Source organism: Pungitius pungitius, chromosome 9 (assembly GCF_949316345.1).
Source record: "Pungitius pungitius chromosome 9, fPunPun2.1, whole genome shotgun sequence".
Taxonomy (NCBI): Eukaryota; Metazoa; Chordata; class Actinopteri; order Perciformes; family Gasterosteidae; genus Pungitius; species Pungitius pungitius.
In genome coordinates, this window is record NC_084908.1 from 19,205,584 (window position 1) to 19,222,462 (window position 16,879).

Genomic DNA, 16,879 nt, shown 5'->3' on the forward strand with positions numbered 1-16,879 from the left:
TCGCAGTAAAGCACGTATGAAGATTGTCATAACACCATGTTAATTTAACATGTTAGCATGCTAACAACTGAGTTTCAAAGACATCATCATGAACAGAAGTAGGGATCACATTTAAATTGAGTTATTTTAAATGCAAATTTGAGGTTTGCGTTGCTGAAAATAATATTTTTCCAGTAAATCAAAGACATAAAAAAAATAAAATCAACTTGCGTCTGTTATAATGATAAATTTAATTAGAATTTTTTGTGTCTTCACATCACAAACACACAAACCACCAACACAAAAAAGCTCAACAACAAAACACAGCGAGACTCTGTACAAATAACTTACAAAACCTACGTCTTAGAAATATAGACTTTTCTTTTCTTCTTCTGGACATTGTGACAGAAATGTGAACACTGCAAAACAAAACTCATATCAACAAAAAGTGTTTTGAAACCATTTTCCACATTTCTTCTTTAAGAGATTACACGGTTTTGATGGTTTTGTTACTTTCCAGAGAAAATGTGTTTAATTTCAATTTACACAACTCCTAGAATTCAAAAATTCATCAAAACTCAAAGAATAATAATAATAACGATAATAATTTTACAGTTAATGAATGTTCAAAAAAATAATAGTCAAATAAAACCAACCTCTTGAATGAAGGTTAATACTCAGATCTATTGAGGTGAACATTAAAACAACACAGAGGTGTTGAGCCATCTAGTAATTGATATCTACAGAGTATTGATTATGTTGATATGTCTGTGTTACGATGTATTTCATTCCACTTTACCGTCAAGAACATCAAAAAATGGCTCAAGGGTCATTTAGGGCCAGAAAATAAAACTTGTAGAATTGAATTTCTCGTATTTAATTCCGAAATGATTTCCACCAAAAAGTAGAAATATAGCAGACTAATTCGACCTCCTGAATAATCGTCCTCGGAAACACTCAAATAATTAAGAAACATTCTCTGATCATTCACCCCGACATGGTCTACATACCGTTGGTCTATTAAACCCGGATTCTCTCTGCACAAAGCTACGGATCACTTGTGATCAAACATGGAGATCAAAAACACCTGATGGGTTGGACGTATCCTGATAAATACACCTTTGTGGTTTTTAAGGATTACACATCGTAGCGTTTGGTTGGAGACACTCGTGATCCCGACTGCGTGGAGGAACCCCGCTGAACATTCTGGCATTCTTCTAAAGCCTACGACGAAACCCGACGGGTGTCAAAGTGCAGAGTGGCGCTGTGCGGTGAAGAGGGGGCATTATGGGTAAGGGTGGAGCTCGCCGGCGGTCAGGCGCTGCTCGTCGCCGTTGGTGTGCACCGTGAAGCTGCTGTGGCGGCTGCCCCAGTCGTAGCAGTCGGAGTTGAGGCTGCCGGAGAGAAACCGCCGGTCAGCTGCTTTTTACCAAAGCGTCGTTGCAACTATCGATCGTAGCGGCTTCGTCCAGAGCGATTTGAAAAGAAATACCTGGCTGATGCATTCTGGGGAGGGATGCTCCAGGCCAGGTCGTCGTCACTGTCGTACCGTCGGGGGTTGTCGAAGAAGTATCCTCTGGAGGAGAGCACGTGGTTCGGTATCCCAGCGGTGCTCTGCAGAGACAAAGACAAAAAAAGACGAATGACGCTCCGTCCGATGTTTGTTGAGGTGTTTCACCTGCGGACCAACCGCCAGGAGGACCGACCCGTTCCTGAGGCGGCCGGCGGACCCTGAAGAAGAAGACGACCAGCGATGTCGGCAGCAGCTCCCAGACGAACAGGATCACCCCGAAGACGATGTAACCGGCGTCTCCCAGCGACGACCGAAGGTCCGCCTGCAGGTACATTTGACTGATGACACCTTCAAGTTTCTAATGCAGGCCTCCTCATTGCAGTAGAGGCTCTCACACTTCCTCAAAAGTTAATTTCTTTAACTCCAGACTGAAAGAAGCCGGAGGACCCTCACCTGGTCCGAGACGTTGTACCAGTCGTAGTCGAAGGAGTTGATGGCTTCGATGTTGGCGAGGGCGAGCACCACCAGGTTGTAACAGGCCCGCGAGGCATACAGCAGCACCACCATGATGCCAATCAGGGTCACCTGACACACCGACGTGCCCTAAACACACACACACACACACACTTACATTATTACTCATTTTGATTACATTTACCTCTCAGTCAGGGTGGTTTTGCCGAAGAACTGTACCTTTGACTCCAGGTAGATGTTGGCCAACGACATCTTGGCGACCTTGTAGAGGCAGACGGACAGCGAGACGGCGCAGAGGACGAACAGGCTGTCGTTGATGGTGACCCTCACAAGGACGATGGTCTTCACGTCGGCGGCGGTCATTTTGACCAGAAGGGCACAGACCAGGTTCACCACCAGGAAGAGGAGGCTGACGCCCAAGAACACCAGGTACAGAGGAAGTCTGGGGGAAAGGTGCATTATAAACATTTTAGGCACGGCTGAAAGCATAAAGCTTTATGAATACACAATGGAATATGAGCTGTTTAGGTGCTTGAGATATTCAGTGAGAGAGAGTGGGATAAAGAGGTTACCTGTACTTGAGGAGTGCAGGTGTGTACTTGGACTTGGCCTTAAAGTAAACCTGGAGGGGCAGAGATAAAAGACTGATTAGACCCCTTCAGCTGCAGACTTCTGCATCTTCACTCATGGTTTGTTCAGTAATTCAGAGCTCTGAATGTCCCTCGATGGGTGTTTGTGCAGGAAGAACGAAGGGGATCACTGAGGTCCAGAGAATCTTCACATGGGTTTAAAGAGCAGGACGTTTCGAAATGTGAGTGCTTTCTCCTTGTAGGTGGACTGGAACCAAGCCTCTTCCCAATTGCCCCAACAAAGACCTTCTTGATACAGAAACAGCTGCCAATGATCCCAACAGCACGTCTGGAGCGATGCACAGATCAAAAGGTTTAGAAATCTGGGCTCAAACATTTTCCCGAGTCTCAGCCTGATTGATTTTGTATATTTTTTTGGAATCTTTTAGATCTGGACCTGGATTCCAGTAGAAACGGCTTTAATAATTTACCTTAAAAGTGGTTCGCTTACAGTAATAATTTGGGGTCTTTTCACACGCAACAACATTTTACAACTTCAGTCGACTAAATCATTTTTTTTTTTATACCTGTGACATTTGAGAGGCCCTTTGACCTGTCCGAGGTCAAAGGGGCAAAGCCCGTCAAAAAATGGCCACGCGTCTCCCCGAGTAAGCCCCCCGTAACGTAAAATCTCTCAATCTCCGCTGCTCCACCGATGGGTGTGGTCAGAGGTCGCACCTGTGACCACACCCATCCGTGGTGTCACGGTGTGCAGACACACCCCCCCCCCCCCCCCCCCCCCACCTCCCACCTCCACCCTCACCTGTGCGCAGTAGAGGTTCATGAGGCTCAGCGTGAAGAACTGCAGGCAGACGGGGAAGCAGTAGAGCAGCCAGAAGGCGAAGGGCCCGAGTGCGTTGGCGGTCACGCAGTCCCTGAAGTAGAAGGAGAAGAGGAGGGCGCGCAGGGCGGCCCACAGCAGACACAGGAACAGGAAGGCCGTCTGGTAGCTGAAGCGCTTGTGGCGGTACCGCAGCACCAGCCACAGCTGGGCGTAGACGAAGGCGAAGAGCAGCGAGTAGAAGATGGTGTAGGCGATGGTCAGGCCCAGCTTCACGTAGGGGGGGATGGCCGGCGTGATGGTGGGAGGGGGAGGGAGGTGTGTGCCGTTGCCGGCATGCTGCTGCTGCTCCTGCTCCTGCTCCTGCGCTGGGATCCCCTCCATCGCCTCCCCATTCATCCCCCCTTTGTGTTCCACCGGGAGGGGGAGGGAGAGGACGTTGAAGGCCGAGCAGCAGCCCCTGATCTCCGGGAGGAGGAAAAGAAACGTGTCGCGGCTCGTTAGACGGATCCTTCACATCCGAGCGACTCGGCGTCTGATTCACCGGGAAGAGGAGGAGGAGGAGGAGGAGGAGGAGGAGGAGGGACACCGCCCCTCTTTTTTTGCCGGTGCCTGGTGGAGAGCTATTGGGTGGCCGTTGGTCACGTGATCGCGCTCCCCGGCAGGGGATTGGCTGAGCGGGAGGAAGGATGCTGCGGAGAGGAGAGGAGGACGGAGAGATGGATCTGGAAGGAGAGAGAGGGACTCTGACCCGTGGCCCCTCCCACACACACTGTGTCACTCCAGCATCACACCGCCGGCTCCGACCGATACCGGCTTTTAAAGGCGCATAGCGGTGCATATGGATGAATGGGATTTCCGGCCATCTAAATGTTTGCATTTAGAAAAGAAAAATCATAAATTCTCAAATGTCCCAGTAAAAAAAATGCTGTTAAGCCCCATGATTTGGAGAAAAGATCATGTATGTTATTTGGCTAAACCCTTTTTATTTTGCTGGGAGTAACATTGTAAAGATATCGGCGTATTCTGTGTGTTCCACAGGTTAGCATCTTATTTCATTTATGCCGGCGCAGAATGAACCAGTTCTGATTTAATTAACATAATATAGGAATATGAATGAATGGACTGTACCAGTGCAACCTAAATATAGTCCTCCTCTCTGCAGTTCTTCTTCTCTGCTTTTACATAAGCGGCTGTTGGATAACAGGCGACGCTGTGCAGCTCGTCTCGACGCGCTGACGACAAACTCACACTCTCCATCTTCATCTCACGCCCTGCTCGTGCTCTCCTGCTGAGAAGAGACCATCTGAAGACAATCGTTTTCACACTGTGGATTTTTCTCTCAGATCGGACGCAAGAAATGATGAGGGTCCGTTAAGAACTCAACTATTGCGACACTCTTACACGTACTAATGAATGTTTGCTATTGAAATGCTCTCACACACACTAGTGAGACACTTAGATACATGGTACATACTAACATACATACTCTGTGAACATTATGTGTCTCAGCAGTTTTTAACAGCCAATAAGAAGTGGTCATTTAACACCACCAAGTAACACTTAATATCTAAAAGATAATGTACCAGTAGAATATTCTGTCTCTCTTTCTAAGTTTATAAAACAGAATATTGGTAAAGATTAAATCAGTTTCCTACCGTATTTATTTATTATATATAAAAGCATGCAGTGTCTAATTCAGGCCCCTTTGTTGTGAAGCTGATTATACTTTTTAGAACTACAGCTCAGCTGGAAAACTCTTGTTCCATTATTTCAGTTCATGGTTTTTCTCTCCGGCACCAAATAAATACTTTGTTACTACAGCAGGAAAACTGTAGATCAAAGTCAGTGTATAATTACAGTTGTGTTTGGTTCTTCTTCTGCTGCTGGTTCTCAGTGGAGTGGATTCTCCTCAGTATCTGAAGCCACTGAACAGTTTCATCAACCTCGGATATTAACTCACGTTAGAATTGATCTTTCTGTGGAACTCGTCGTTCACACTGACCAATTGTCACATGATCAATAAACAAAGAACTCGGACATGTTTCCTGCATTAAAGAAGAAGTATTTATTAACATATATGAATATAATGTGCAGTTATTTCTGTTCAGTATTTGATTCTCAGGTTTTATTTATAAGACAAAAGTAACTTGTTCATCAACAAAATCAAATTAAAAAATCTTTATTTTAAGTCATCTTACAATATCCACAAATTGACTTTTAATTATTCAAACCACTTTTCACACCAAGATAAAATTTGCATCTATATTATTAAATCACTTTGTCCATGGACCTTTTATGCAGTACAGCAATAACACAAAGTGTATCCTGTGAACATGATGGAAAGGTAATAGACATCGGAAATGATTTGTTTTGCTAATTTACTCAAAGTCAAACTTCAGCTTTGGATATTTAGTGAAAATAAAAAGTCTGGATTCAAAAGGTTGAAATCGATATTCCCCATAAGGATCATGATACAGGGATTAAGAGAAAAAGTATTTACAAAAAATATGTACAATGAATGAAATCATCACATGAAAGAGTACATTAGTTTACGCTGATGAGAGATGATCAGAGGAGCAGATTCTTCAGAACCAGGATGAAAGAACGGGAAGAGTTTCTCAGTGAAGAAGCATCCAGTGAAGGAGTAGATGAGAGCTGCAGCTTCTACGTCATAAAAGGAAACCACACCCTCCTCATAGTCCACAAACACCCCCACCTTCTGAGGATGAGACTTCAGAGAGAGATCAACTTGATGATCATCAGAGGCTTTGTATTCATTTCCATTTTCCAAACATATAGTCCAGTAACCATTCTGAGGACACCATGAGATGATTTTCTTCCTGTTGACAGACTCTCTGATCACTCCTATATCCCACTCAATCTTTCTTTTAACTTGAACCTCAAAGTAGAATCTGCCTGAAGAGAATCCTGTTTTCCCCAAAACACAAGGAGTGTTGAAAAATCTCTCTGGGTTGTTTGGGAGAGTCATCTTCTCGTCAACATATTTCACTCGTTTCCCATTGGCAGATAGGTTGAGATGACGATGAGCTGTTTCAGGATCAAGAGTCACATCCACTGCAAACTTCTGGACCTTCTTCAGATCAACTTTAAGCACCTTCTTCATCTTTTCACTGAGTGTCTCCTCCAGCTGAGACACAGCTCTCACCACAGTCCTCTCATATGAAGGACAAACACGGACCTCTGTCCAGTCCTTGGTGGGTGGTGGCTGATGGATGTTTAAGGACTGGAGAAGATGGAGGTGGTCTTCAGAGAGAGAGAACTGCTCCACCTCAGCGCTCCTCTTCATCAGCTCAGAGATTTCCTGGTCCAGCTCTCTGATGAAAGCTTCAGCCTGTTTCTTTGTGGTTTCCTGCTTCTCTTCTATTGTTTTGAGGAGCTCCTTCAAGCCTCTTCCAACAGACTCCATCAGATCAGTGAAGACCTGAACACCTTCTGCTTTCTCTCTGCCTGCATCTTCCTCACTGAGGTCCACTGAGTGTTTGATCTCCTGAATCTTCAGTCTTCTCTTCTGGATCATCTGCTGGATTTCAGCCTCTGTCTTCTTCAGCTCAACCTTCTTTTCTTCATATCCTTCTTTCAGAGGAACATACTCATGGTTCTTGTGGTCTAAAACAGTGCAGAGCATGCAGACACACGTCTGGTCGCTCTTACAGAACAGTTCCAGAGGTTTATTGTGCTTCGTACACATCCTGCCTTCCAGGTTCTCCACAGGGTCCATCAGCTGATGTCTCTTCAGGCGTGAAGCTGTCAGATGAGGCTCCAGGTGAGTCTCACAGTAGGAGACCAGACACACCAGGCAGGACTTGAGGGCCTTCACTTTGGTTCCAGTGCAGACGTCACAGGGAACTTCTCCTGGTTTGGACTCTTGTTGCTCTGAGCTGCTGCTGCTGGCTTTCTGCTGAGTGGACTGTCTGAACTGAACAACCATCTCAGAGATGAAGGTGTTGACCCTCAAATCAGGTCTGGTGGTGAAGTCCTTCTTACACATTGGACACAGGTTCTGGTCGCTGGTGTTCCAGTGTTCATTGATGCAGTTCATGCAGAAGTTGTGTCCACATGATGTGGTGACTGGATCAGTGAACACATCCAGACAGATGGAGCACAGGAACTGATCTTCAGATGGACCATAGTTTGAAGAAGCCATGTCTGCACATGTTGTGGAAGAGAAGAAATATATATAATTATAATGTGTTGTCATTTGAAAGCAGTGGGATTGTAGCGTGTAACAATGGGTAAAATACTGTGTCTTCATGGTCACTATTCTTGATGAACAGCCCAGAACGTGTCCACATGCTGTGAATAAAGAGCAGCACGCTAACAACGCTCTGCTTACTTGGTGACAAACATGTAGCATCTCGTTTAGATTTAGGCCTCACAGATCGGTTTCATGTTGGACCGGTGATCCAACTGATTCTTAAGCCTACTTGTTTTCCTACGCGTGTGTGTGTTTGTGATTCGTCACACAAACATATTGCTGAAAATGTTTAAAACACATCACATATCCATTGCGGCGATTACGATTGTATATTTGGGAACTACATCACAGTAGAGTATGAAGACATTTATTTAAGAAAATGTATTTAGACGGAAAGTATAAACAATTTAGATGAAACGACCTGGATTCAAACCCTGTGGAACAGGACTTTTGAACCGTTTGTATCCACAGTGAGCAGGATTGTTATGTGGTCTGTGGTTGTGCATTTAAACTGACATTTTTTAAGTTAAAGAAAACGAGACCCGGACCGTCAAGACTCTAGACCGGAAGGACGTCAGCTTCAAAGGAACTCTGAACTGTAATAATAATAAACACATATCTTCCAAATATGAATAATTGAACATTTCTCTGTAAGATCTTTCATATTTGGTCAGCTGCCTTTTTATATGCTTGAAAATGTTTGTATTCATTTTATTGTTTGACAATGTCAAAGTTCACCTACACTGTCAATGCATCAAAGATCACTTCATCATAGATATTAAATACTATAATAATCACTAATAATGTAATCTACCTAACTCAAGCCTCAATGATCAATGCATCATGGACACTGTCTTCTTTAGAAAGATTACAGACGCTTGAGCAATTCTGATCCATTGACATATTTTGGTTAATTATTTTGTCTGATTCATACATACGAGTTTACTCTGGTGCTCCATTATACATACCACTTTTTATTTTAAATGAAACTTAACAGTCAAGAACTGTAAAAAAAATGCATTAACAAGACCAGCTGACGCGGTGACGTCATGAACCCGTGAGTCTGGCCTCAGCGCGCAGTGAGCACTTGTTATTGACTTGTTACGACAAAAGCAACGTCAGCAGTAACACTTTATGACACACTATGATGATTACAGTATTTTTAAAAATACTCGTTGATCCGCGCGGTTAAGAAGTGATCCGAACCGTGAGGAAGATCTGGAACTTGCAAATATAAGACTAATGGAAAATCGGGAAACTCAAAATAAAAAAATCCAAATTAAAAAAGAACTATAAAAACTATATTCAACCGCAAAATATTCTTTTAATGGTCAAGACCAAAACATTCAGGTTTGTTTATCAAATAATCAAAACCTTTGGCCTTCAAACTGCTGTTAAGTGAACACAAACACGCACACGTAGGGAAACCAGCAGGTTTAAAAAAACAATTGTGTAACACCAGCCTTCAAGGCAAGGCGGATAAATACGAGGAAATAAAAAAGATACGGAAGGTGACAAAGGTCTTGAAATGGTTCAAAGGGGACACGTAATTGAGAGAGAATCCGGCCATTTTTCAAAATAGAACATTTGAGGGGAAAAAGTAATGTGAAAAGTTGATGCTCCCACTAAAAGCCTCCAGCAGGTTCCTGTTGAACCCGTTTAACGTGACGCAGCAAGAGGAAACAGAGGAAGGGACCAGGAAACACAGAGAGACCAGGAAGTGAACACAGAGGAACTTACGAGTTGTGGGTTCTTCCTGCTTGTTGAAGGTGTAAATGTGACCAGCTGTACTCACCTGTGTTCTCAAGAGACTCTGCTGTGTTGCTGAGGAACACCTGATGACGTCACTTTGACTTTTCTCTCAGAAACACGGAGACTTGTCTTCACTGCAGCGCGTCTGCCTCTCTGACCAACTCACCTTTAATTTATGGAAAGTGACGTTGAAGCTCCGCCCCTCCGTGTAGCTCCGCCTCTTCTCTAATGTGTACTACCACTGATAAGTGAGGAGTGACAGAGATAAAGAGAACATGCACATTTTTGCTGTGACGAACATAAATGGGAGCGAGTGAAGAAAGAAGATGTCGACAAAGTATTGAATCAATGTGCTGAGCTCTGACTAATAGGTAAAGAAACCTGGATGTACAAAAATGTCTTCATATGAATACAACGTAACTATTGTGTTTTGGAAATGTGATTTTAATTATGTCGGATGTAGACATAAGACATGTACACTCAAAACCATCATTCCTTCCATGGACTCCATGCTCTGTCAGAAAAGAGCCGAGGGAATCATCGGAGAGTCACTCCACCCAGCTCTCCCACTGCTCAGTCACCAACACTGCTCGCATGTGTCTTTTTTTTATATTTTTCTTAAGATAGTGTGCATTGTTTTTTTATGTTGACTCTGAGAGAGCTCCTCACAACAATTCCAAAGTGTCTCGACTCTTGGTCGATGCTTAAAAGGCAAATAAAAACCCTGGAACCTTGAGATCTGCGGCACCCCGAACTGTAGACCCTCCTCCCCGACTACGGCTCTCTCTGCTGTCCATGAATACCACAAACAGGTTTGGTGACAAGGAGCAGCCCCGACGAAGGTCAACCTCCACATGAAACCAATCCGGCCTGCTGCCGACTAGGATGAAAATTGTTCCTCTTTAATCCGTTGATCGACCACCAGCCGAACCGTCCGTTCCAGAACCTTGGAATTGGACCGGGGAGGCTGAGTAGAGTGATGTATCTGTAATAATCTCATATGTATTCAATTCTATTGCATAGTTATAACATTTTATGTTACGTGACCAACGGCGTCACCGTGTGTGGTCAGCCTCAGCAGGTGGTGCAGCAGACATCTACGAGTCCATCTGGTTCATCCATACCAGTGATGTTTAGTTCTTTTTAACCTATTTGGTTCTTCTTCTGCTGCTGGTTCTCAGTGGAGTGGATTCTCTTGTGTTTCTGGAGCCACTGAACATTTTCATCAACCTCGGATATTAACTCACGTTAAAACAGTGCGAACAACACAAGTTCCACAGAAAGATAATTGATCTTTCTGTGGGACTTGTGTTGTTCGCACTGTTTTATTGATCATGTGACAATTCGTCAAAATACCCCAGACTCTTTCAAATTAATCATGTGTTTGTAAGAACTAAGATTAATGACCGGTCATTTCTTTTCAGTGTTAAATTCTCAAGTAACTTGTTCAACAACAAATGTGCATTTATTTTTAACAGTCACTTAGTCGTATAACAAACAGTCACAAAACAAATCATAATGAGCCAAAGAAACTTTTAATCATTCAAAACACTTCACACGGAAAGAACATTTGCATTTATATTAATTTACTTTGTCCGTTGACCTTTAATGCAGTATAACAATAACACAAAGTGTATTCTGTGAAGATGATGGAAAGGTAAGAAGAGTTTTTAAAAATATGAAATATTCAACAAAATGTTTTCAGTGGCTGCAAATCAGATGAAATTTGTTTTGCTAATTTACTCAAAGTCAAACATCAGGATATTTAGTGAAAATAAAAAAGTCTTGATTCAAAAGGTTAAAAAAAGATATTCTCCATAAGGTGTCATGATACAGAAATTAAGAGAAAAACACAGTATTTATAAAAAATATGTACATTTATTCCCTTTAATGAATAAAATCACATGAAAGAAGAGAATGATAAGTTTACTCCGACAGGAGAGATGATCAGAGGAGCAGAGTTTCCACCAAAGACATTAGAACCAGGATGAAACCACGGGAAGAGTTTCTCAGTGAAGGAGCAGCCAGTGAAGGAGTAGATGAGAGCTGCAGCTTCTACATCATAAAAGGAGACCACACCCTCCTCATAGTCCACAAACACCCCCACCTTCTGAAGACCAGACTTCACAGAGAGATCAACTTGAGGATCATCAAGAGCTGAGTATTTATTTCCATTTTCCAAACATAGAATCCAGTGACCATTCTGAGGACTCCATGAGGTGTTTCCCTTCCTGTTGACAGACTCTCTGATCACTCCTAAAAACCACTCAGTCTTTCCTTCAACCTGAACCTGTCACGACGCAGGGTCCGAGGGCAAGGAGGGAGGACTCAAACGCAGAGTTGAAAAATAAAAGACTTTAATTGTCAAAAACTCAAAATCAAAATCGCTCCAACCAAAAAAGGGAGGAAGGAGGAGAAAACAAAACAGACAAAAACAGGGACCTAGACTTGAAAACACGAAACAGACTTGACTTGACTTACTTGACACATGAACGCTGACATGTAATGACGCCACACCAGACAAGGAACTCACAGGGCTTAAATACACAAGGGAGGTGCAGGTGATTGAACACAGGTGGAAACGATCAAGCACGGCAGACAATCACAAGGGAAGACAGGACAAGGCAGGAAGTGAAGTTACCCAGGAACACCAGAGACATGAAAACCACAAAATAAGACAGAGCAGACCCAAACCGTGACAGAACCCCCCCCTCAAGGACCGAATTCCAGACGGTCCTAAAGGGGGGCAGAACCATGAAAATCAGACAAGGGGCGGGAGGGTGGGGACCCGACAGCTATGGTCCGGCGGCCTGCCGGGGCGGCGGCCGGGCGTGGGGTGCTCTGGGGGTCTGCCGGGTCGGCGGCCGGGCCTCAGGGTCTCGGGGGGTCTGCCGGGTCGGCGGCCGGGCCTCAGGGTCTCTGGGGGTCTGCCGGGTCGGCGGCCGGGCCTCAGGGTCTCGGGGGGTCTGCCGGGTCGGCGGCCGGGCCTCAGGGTCTCGGGGGGCGCCGAGCTGTGCAACTCCGGCGTCGTCGTGGCGTGGGGCGCCGAGCTGTGCGGCTCCGGCCTCGTCGTGGCGTGGGGAGCAGAGCTGTGCGGCTCCGGCGTCGTCGTGGCGTGGGGAGCAGAGCTGTGCGGCTCCGGCGTCGTCGTGGCGTGGGGCGCAGAGCTGTGCGGCTCCGGCGTCCTCGTGGCGTGGGGCGCAGAGCTGTGCGGCTCCGGCGTCGTCGTGGCGTGGGGCGCAGAGCTGTGCGGCTCCGGCGTCGTCGTGGCGTGGGGCGCCGAGCTGTGCGGCTCCGGCGTCGGCGTGGCCGGGGGCGCCGACCCAACCCCTGACCCCACCCCCCCTTCAAGGACCGACTTCCAGGCGGTCCCAAGAGGGTGGGAGGGAGGGGTCATGGTCGGGGGCCTTGGGGACGGGGAGGGAGGGGTCATGGTCGGGGGCCTTGGGGACGGGGCTGGAGGGGTCATGGTCGGGGGCCGTGGGGACGGGCCTGGAGGGGTCATGGTCGGGGGCCGTGGGGACAGGGCTGGAGGGGTCATGGTCGGGGGCCGTGGGGACGGGCCTGGAGGGGTCATGGTCGGGGGCCGTGGGGACGGGCCTGGAGGGGTCATGGTCGGGGGCCGTGGGGACGGGCCTGGAGGGGTCATGGTCGGGGGCCGTGGGGACGGGGCTGGAGACTGGAGTCTTGGGGCCGGAACGGGCGGAGACTGGAGTCTGGGGGCCGGAACGGGCGGAGACTGGAGTCTGGGGGCCGGAACGGGCGGAGACTGGAGTCTGGGGGCCGGAACGGGCGGAGACTGGAGTCTGGGGGCCGGAACGGGCGGAGACTGGAGTCTGGGGGCCGGAACGGGCGGAGACTGGAGTCTGGGGGCCGGAACGGGCGGAGACTGGAGTCTGGGGGCCGGAACGGGCGGAGACTGGAGTCTGGGGGCCGGAACGGGCGGAGACTGGAGTCTGGGGGCCGGAACGGGAGGAGGCGAGGCTCTGGGGGCCGGAACGGGAGGAGGCGAGGCTCTGGGGGCCGGAACGGGAGGAGGCGAGGCTCTGGGGGCCGGAACGGGAGGAGGCGAGGCTCTGGGGGCCGGAACGGGAGGAGGCGAGGCTCTGGGGGCCGGAACGGGAGGAGGCGAGGCTCTGGGGGCCGGAACGGGAGGAGGCGAGGCTCTGGGGGCCGGAACGGGAGGAGGCGAGGCTCTGGGGGCCGGAACGGGAGGAGGCGTGGGTCTTGGAGCTGGGGGCGTGGGTCTTGGAGCTGGGGGCGTGGGTCTTGGAGCTGGGGGCGTGGGTCTTGGAGCTGGGGGCGTGGGTCTTGGAGCTGGGGGCGTGGGTCTTGGAGCCGGTTCGGGCGGAGACGGGCGTGGTTGGCGCCGTCGCTGCCGCCGAATGCGGAGGTCCAGGGCGTGGGGGTCGTACCTGGCCTGGAGGCGGGCGGCCAGCTCCAGCACCTGTTTCCAGCGTGCGCTGAGGACTGGGGGCTGGACGCTGGCCTCCATCGGCGAGGCCCAACTTGGGTCTGGAGAGCGGCGAGGGCGGTGACCGGGGCGCTGCCTGGAGCCTTCTTTCGAGCCGGGGTTGGCGTTGCGCCGGGCAGCCAGCTGCGTGCCGTGTGGGTCCCCAAACGCCAGGCGAGTTCCCAAAAACGGGTTTCTTGGGTCAACCCCTGCTGAGTCCTTAGGTGGTGGCGTCATTCTGTCACGACGCAGGGTCCGAGGGCAAGGAGGGAGGACTCAAACGCAGAGTTGAAAAATAAAAGACTTTAATTGTCAAAAACTCAAAATCAAAATCGCTCCAACCAAAAAAGGGAGGAAGGAGGAGAAAACAAAACAGACAAAAACAGGGACCTAGACTTGAAAACACGAAACAGACTTGACTTGACTTACTTGACACATGAACGCTGACATGTAATGACGCCACACCAGACAAGGAACTCACAGGGCTTAAATACACAAGGGAGGTGCAGGTGATTGAACACAGGTGGAAACGATCAAGCACGGCAGACAATCACAAGGGAAGACAGGACAAGGCAGGAAGTGAAGTTACCCAGGAACACCAGAGACATGAAAACCACAAAATAAGACAGAGCAGACCCAAACCGTGACAGAACCTCAAAGTAGAATCTGCCTGAAGAGAAACTCTGCTTTGTTACAACACAGGACCAACTAGAAAATCTCTTTGGGTTGTTTGGGAGATTCTTCTCCACATCACCAAGTTTCACTTGTTTCCCATCATCAGACAGGATGAGTAGAGGATGAGCTGTTTCAGGATCAAGAGTCACATCCACTGCAAACATCTGGACCCTCTTCAGCTCAGCAAACCACTTCTTCATCATTTCACTGAGTGTCTCCTCCAGCTGAGACACAGCTCTCACCACAGTCCCCTCATATGAAGGAGGACAAACACGGACCTCTGTCCAGTCCTTGGTGGGTGGTGGCTGATGGATGTTTGAGGACTGGAGAAGATGGAGGTGGTCTTCAGAGAGAGAGAGCTGCTCCACCTCAGCGCTCCTCTTCATCAGCTCAGAGATTTCCTGGTCCAGCTCTCTGATGAAAGCTTCAGCCTGTTTCTTTGTGGTTTCCTGCTTCTCTTCTATTGTTTTGAGGAGCTCCTTCAAGCCTCTTCCAACAGACTCCATCAGATCAGTGAAGACCTGAACACCTTCTGCTTTCTCTCTGCCTGCATCTTCCTCACTGAGGTCCATCGAGTGTTTGATCTCCTGAATCTTCAGTCTTCTCTTCTGGATTATCTGCTGGATTTCAGTCTCTGTCTTCTTCAGCTGGACCTTTTTTTCTTCATATTCTTCTTCCAGAGGAACATACTCATGGTTCTTGTGGTCTAAAACAGTGCAGAGCATGCAGACACACGTCTGGTCGCTCTTACAGAACAGCTCCAGAGGTTTATCGTGCTTCGTACACATCCTGCCTTCCAGGTTCTCCACAGGGTCCATCAGCTGATGTCTCTTCAGACGTGAAGCTGTCAGATGAGGCTCCAGGTGAGTCTCACAGTAGGAGGCCAGACACACCAGGCAGGACTTGAGGGCCTTCACTTTGGTTCCAGTGCAGACGTCACAGGGAACTTCTCCTGGTTTGGACTCTTGTTGCTCTGAGCTGCTGCTGCTGGCTTTCTGCTGAGTGGACTGTCTGAACTGAACAACCATCTCAGAGAGCAAGGTGTTGACCCTCAAATCAGGTCTGGTGGTGAAGTCCTTCTTACACATTGGACACAGGTTCTGGTCGCTGGTGTTCCAGTGTTCATTGATGCAGTTCATGCAGAAGTTGTGTCCACATGGTGTGGAGACTGGATCAGTGAACACATCCAGACAGATGGAGCACAGGAACTGATCTTCAGATGGACCATAGTTTGAAGAAGCCATGTCTGCACATGTTGTGGAAGAGAAGAAATATATATAATTATAATGTGTTGTCATTTGAAAGCAGTGGGATTGTAGCGTGTAACATTGGGTAAAATACTGTGTCTTCATGGTCACTATTCTTGATGAACAGCCCAGAACGTGTCCACATGCTGTGAATAAAGAGCAGCACGCTAACAACGCTCTGCTTACTTGGTGACAAACATGTAGCATCTCATTTAGATGATTGACACTAAAAGCCTCCAGCAGGTTCCTGTTGAACACGTTTAACGTGACTCAGCAAGAGGAAACAGAGGAAGGGACCAGGAAACAGAGAGAGACCAGGAAGTGAACACAGAGGAACTTACAAGTTGTGTGTTCTTCCTGCTTGTTGAAGGTGTAAATGTGACCAGCTGTACTCACCTGTGTTCTCAAGAGACTCTGCTGTGTTGCTGAGGAACACCTGATGACGTCACTTTGACTTTTCTCTCAGAAACACGGAGACTTGTCTTCACTGCAGCGCGTCTGTCTCTCTGACCAACTTAACTTTCGTTTCTGGAGAGTGACGTGGAAGCTCCGCCCCTCCGTGTAGCTCCGCCTCTTCTCTAATGTGTACTTTACTACCACTGATAAGTGAGGAGTGACAGAGATAAAGAGAACATGCAAAGATTTGCTGTGAAGAAGATAAATGGGCGGATGCTATAGTGTTATGGAAATGTGATTATAATTATGTCGGATGTAGACATAAGACATGTACACTCAAAACCATCAAGAATAGCACTTCCGGTTGGACTTTTTAACCAAAACAAAATCATTGTCATCCAGCTAAGCAAAATTCCCAAACTTCACAGAGCAATAAAAAATAAAAATAATAAAGGATAAGAAATTAGTGTTTTTTGTACTTCGAGGGCACTTTGTTGATAAAATGTTTGCTTTAGTGAAATTTGTATTGCTTGACTTTTAACAACTGACTTCAGTAAATGTTACTACAGTGTTTCTATTCGTAATTATCAAGTAAGTAAAAACCTCCATTGACTGTATGTCTGAGTAACTACCTTAACAGGACACACTACCTTCTAACACTGTTTGTGCTCGGCCTGTTTATTTTGAAAAACTCTTTCACCGGATGTCACGTGACCACCGCTCAGCCACCTCTCGCTGTTCCTCCCGTCCGTTCCGCCCTC

The 16,879-nt window shown here is 47.4% G+C and overlaps 3 protein-coding genes across 4 annotated transcripts; all 3 read right to left on the bottom strand.

The window, feature by feature from the left end:
- Positions 1-211: 211 nt before the first annotated feature.
- Positions 212-5,410, bottom strand: gpr137bb (G protein-coupled receptor 137Bb). Its single transcript, XM_037472085.2, has 7 exons — positions 3,359-5,410; positions 2,539-2,588; positions 2,186-2,408; positions 1,946-2,095; positions 1,686-1,814; positions 1,472-1,593; positions 212-1,373 (listed from the first exon to the last, which is right to left on the bottom strand). Exons 1-7 carry the CDS (start codon positions 3,773-3,775, stop codon positions 1,265-1,267), a joined length of 1,200 nt encoding a protein of 399 aa, XP_037327982.2. The 5' UTR covers positions 3,776-5,410; the 3' UTR covers positions 212-1,264.
- Positions 5,411-5,446: 36 nt separating this feature from the next.
- Positions 5,447-9,519, bottom strand: LOC119217951 (E3 ubiquitin-protein ligase TRIM39-like). The gene is made up of 2 exons (XM_037472029.2): positions 9,391-9,519; positions 5,447-7,546 (listed from the first exon to the last, which is right to left on the bottom strand). The coding sequence occupies exon 2, from the start codon at positions 7,542-7,544 to the stop codon at positions 5,907-5,909; it is 1,638 nt and encodes a 545-aa protein (XP_037327926.2). The 5' UTR covers positions 7,545-7,546; positions 9,391-9,519; the 3' UTR covers positions 5,447-5,906.
- A 1,325-nt stretch (positions 9,520-10,844) lies between these two features.
- On the bottom strand, positions 10,845-16,777 carry LOC134132720 (E3 ubiquitin-protein ligase TRIM39-like). 2 transcript variants are annotated; one of them, XM_062564458.1, is made up of 3 exons: positions 16,119-16,777; positions 14,454-15,721; positions 10,845-11,637 (listed from the first exon to the last, which is right to left on the bottom strand). In XM_062564458.1, exons 2-3 carry the CDS (start codon positions 15,717-15,719, stop codon positions 11,248-11,250), a joined length of 1,656 nt encoding a protein of 551 aa, XP_062420442.1. In that variant the 5' UTR covers positions 15,720-15,721; positions 16,119-16,777; the 3' UTR covers positions 10,845-11,247. The 2 variants fall into 2 exon arrangements, with proteins under 2 accessions (XP_062420442.1, XP_062420441.1); XM_062564457.1 differs by having other exon boundaries at positions 14,454-16,777.
- Positions 16,778-16,879: the final 102 nt, after the last annotated feature.

What these genes read in the sequence shown, in the direction of transcription:
- LOC119217951 (XM_037472029.2), bottom strand. Translation starts at nt 7,544, where the DNA reads ATGGCTTCTTCAAACTATGGTCCATCTGAAGATCAGTTCCTGTGCTCC.
- LOC134132720 (XM_062564457.1), bottom strand. Translation starts at nt 15,929, where the DNA reads ATGCTACATGTTTGTCACCAAGTAAGCAGAGCGTTGTTAGCGTGCTGC. An exon ending in CAGGCAGATTCTACTTTGAG is followed by an intron (nt 11,638 to 14,453) that starts GTTCTGTCACGG and finishes GCGTCGTGACAG; the next exon opens with GTTCAGGTTGAAGGAAAGAC.
- gpr137bb (XM_037472085.2), bottom strand. Translation starts at nt 3,775, where the DNA reads ATGAATGGGGAGGCGATGGAGGGGATCCCAGCGCAGGAGCAGGAGCAG. An exon ending in TGAACCTCTACTGCGCACAG is followed by an intron (nt 2,589 to 3,358) that starts GTGAGGGTGGAG and finishes CTGCCCCTCCAG; the next exon opens with GTTTACTTTAAGGCCAAGTC. An exon ending in CCTGCACTCCTCAAGTACAG is followed by an intron (nt 2,409 to 2,538) that starts GTAACCTCTTTA and finishes CCTTTCCCCCAG; the next exon opens with ACTTCCTCTGTACCTGGTGT.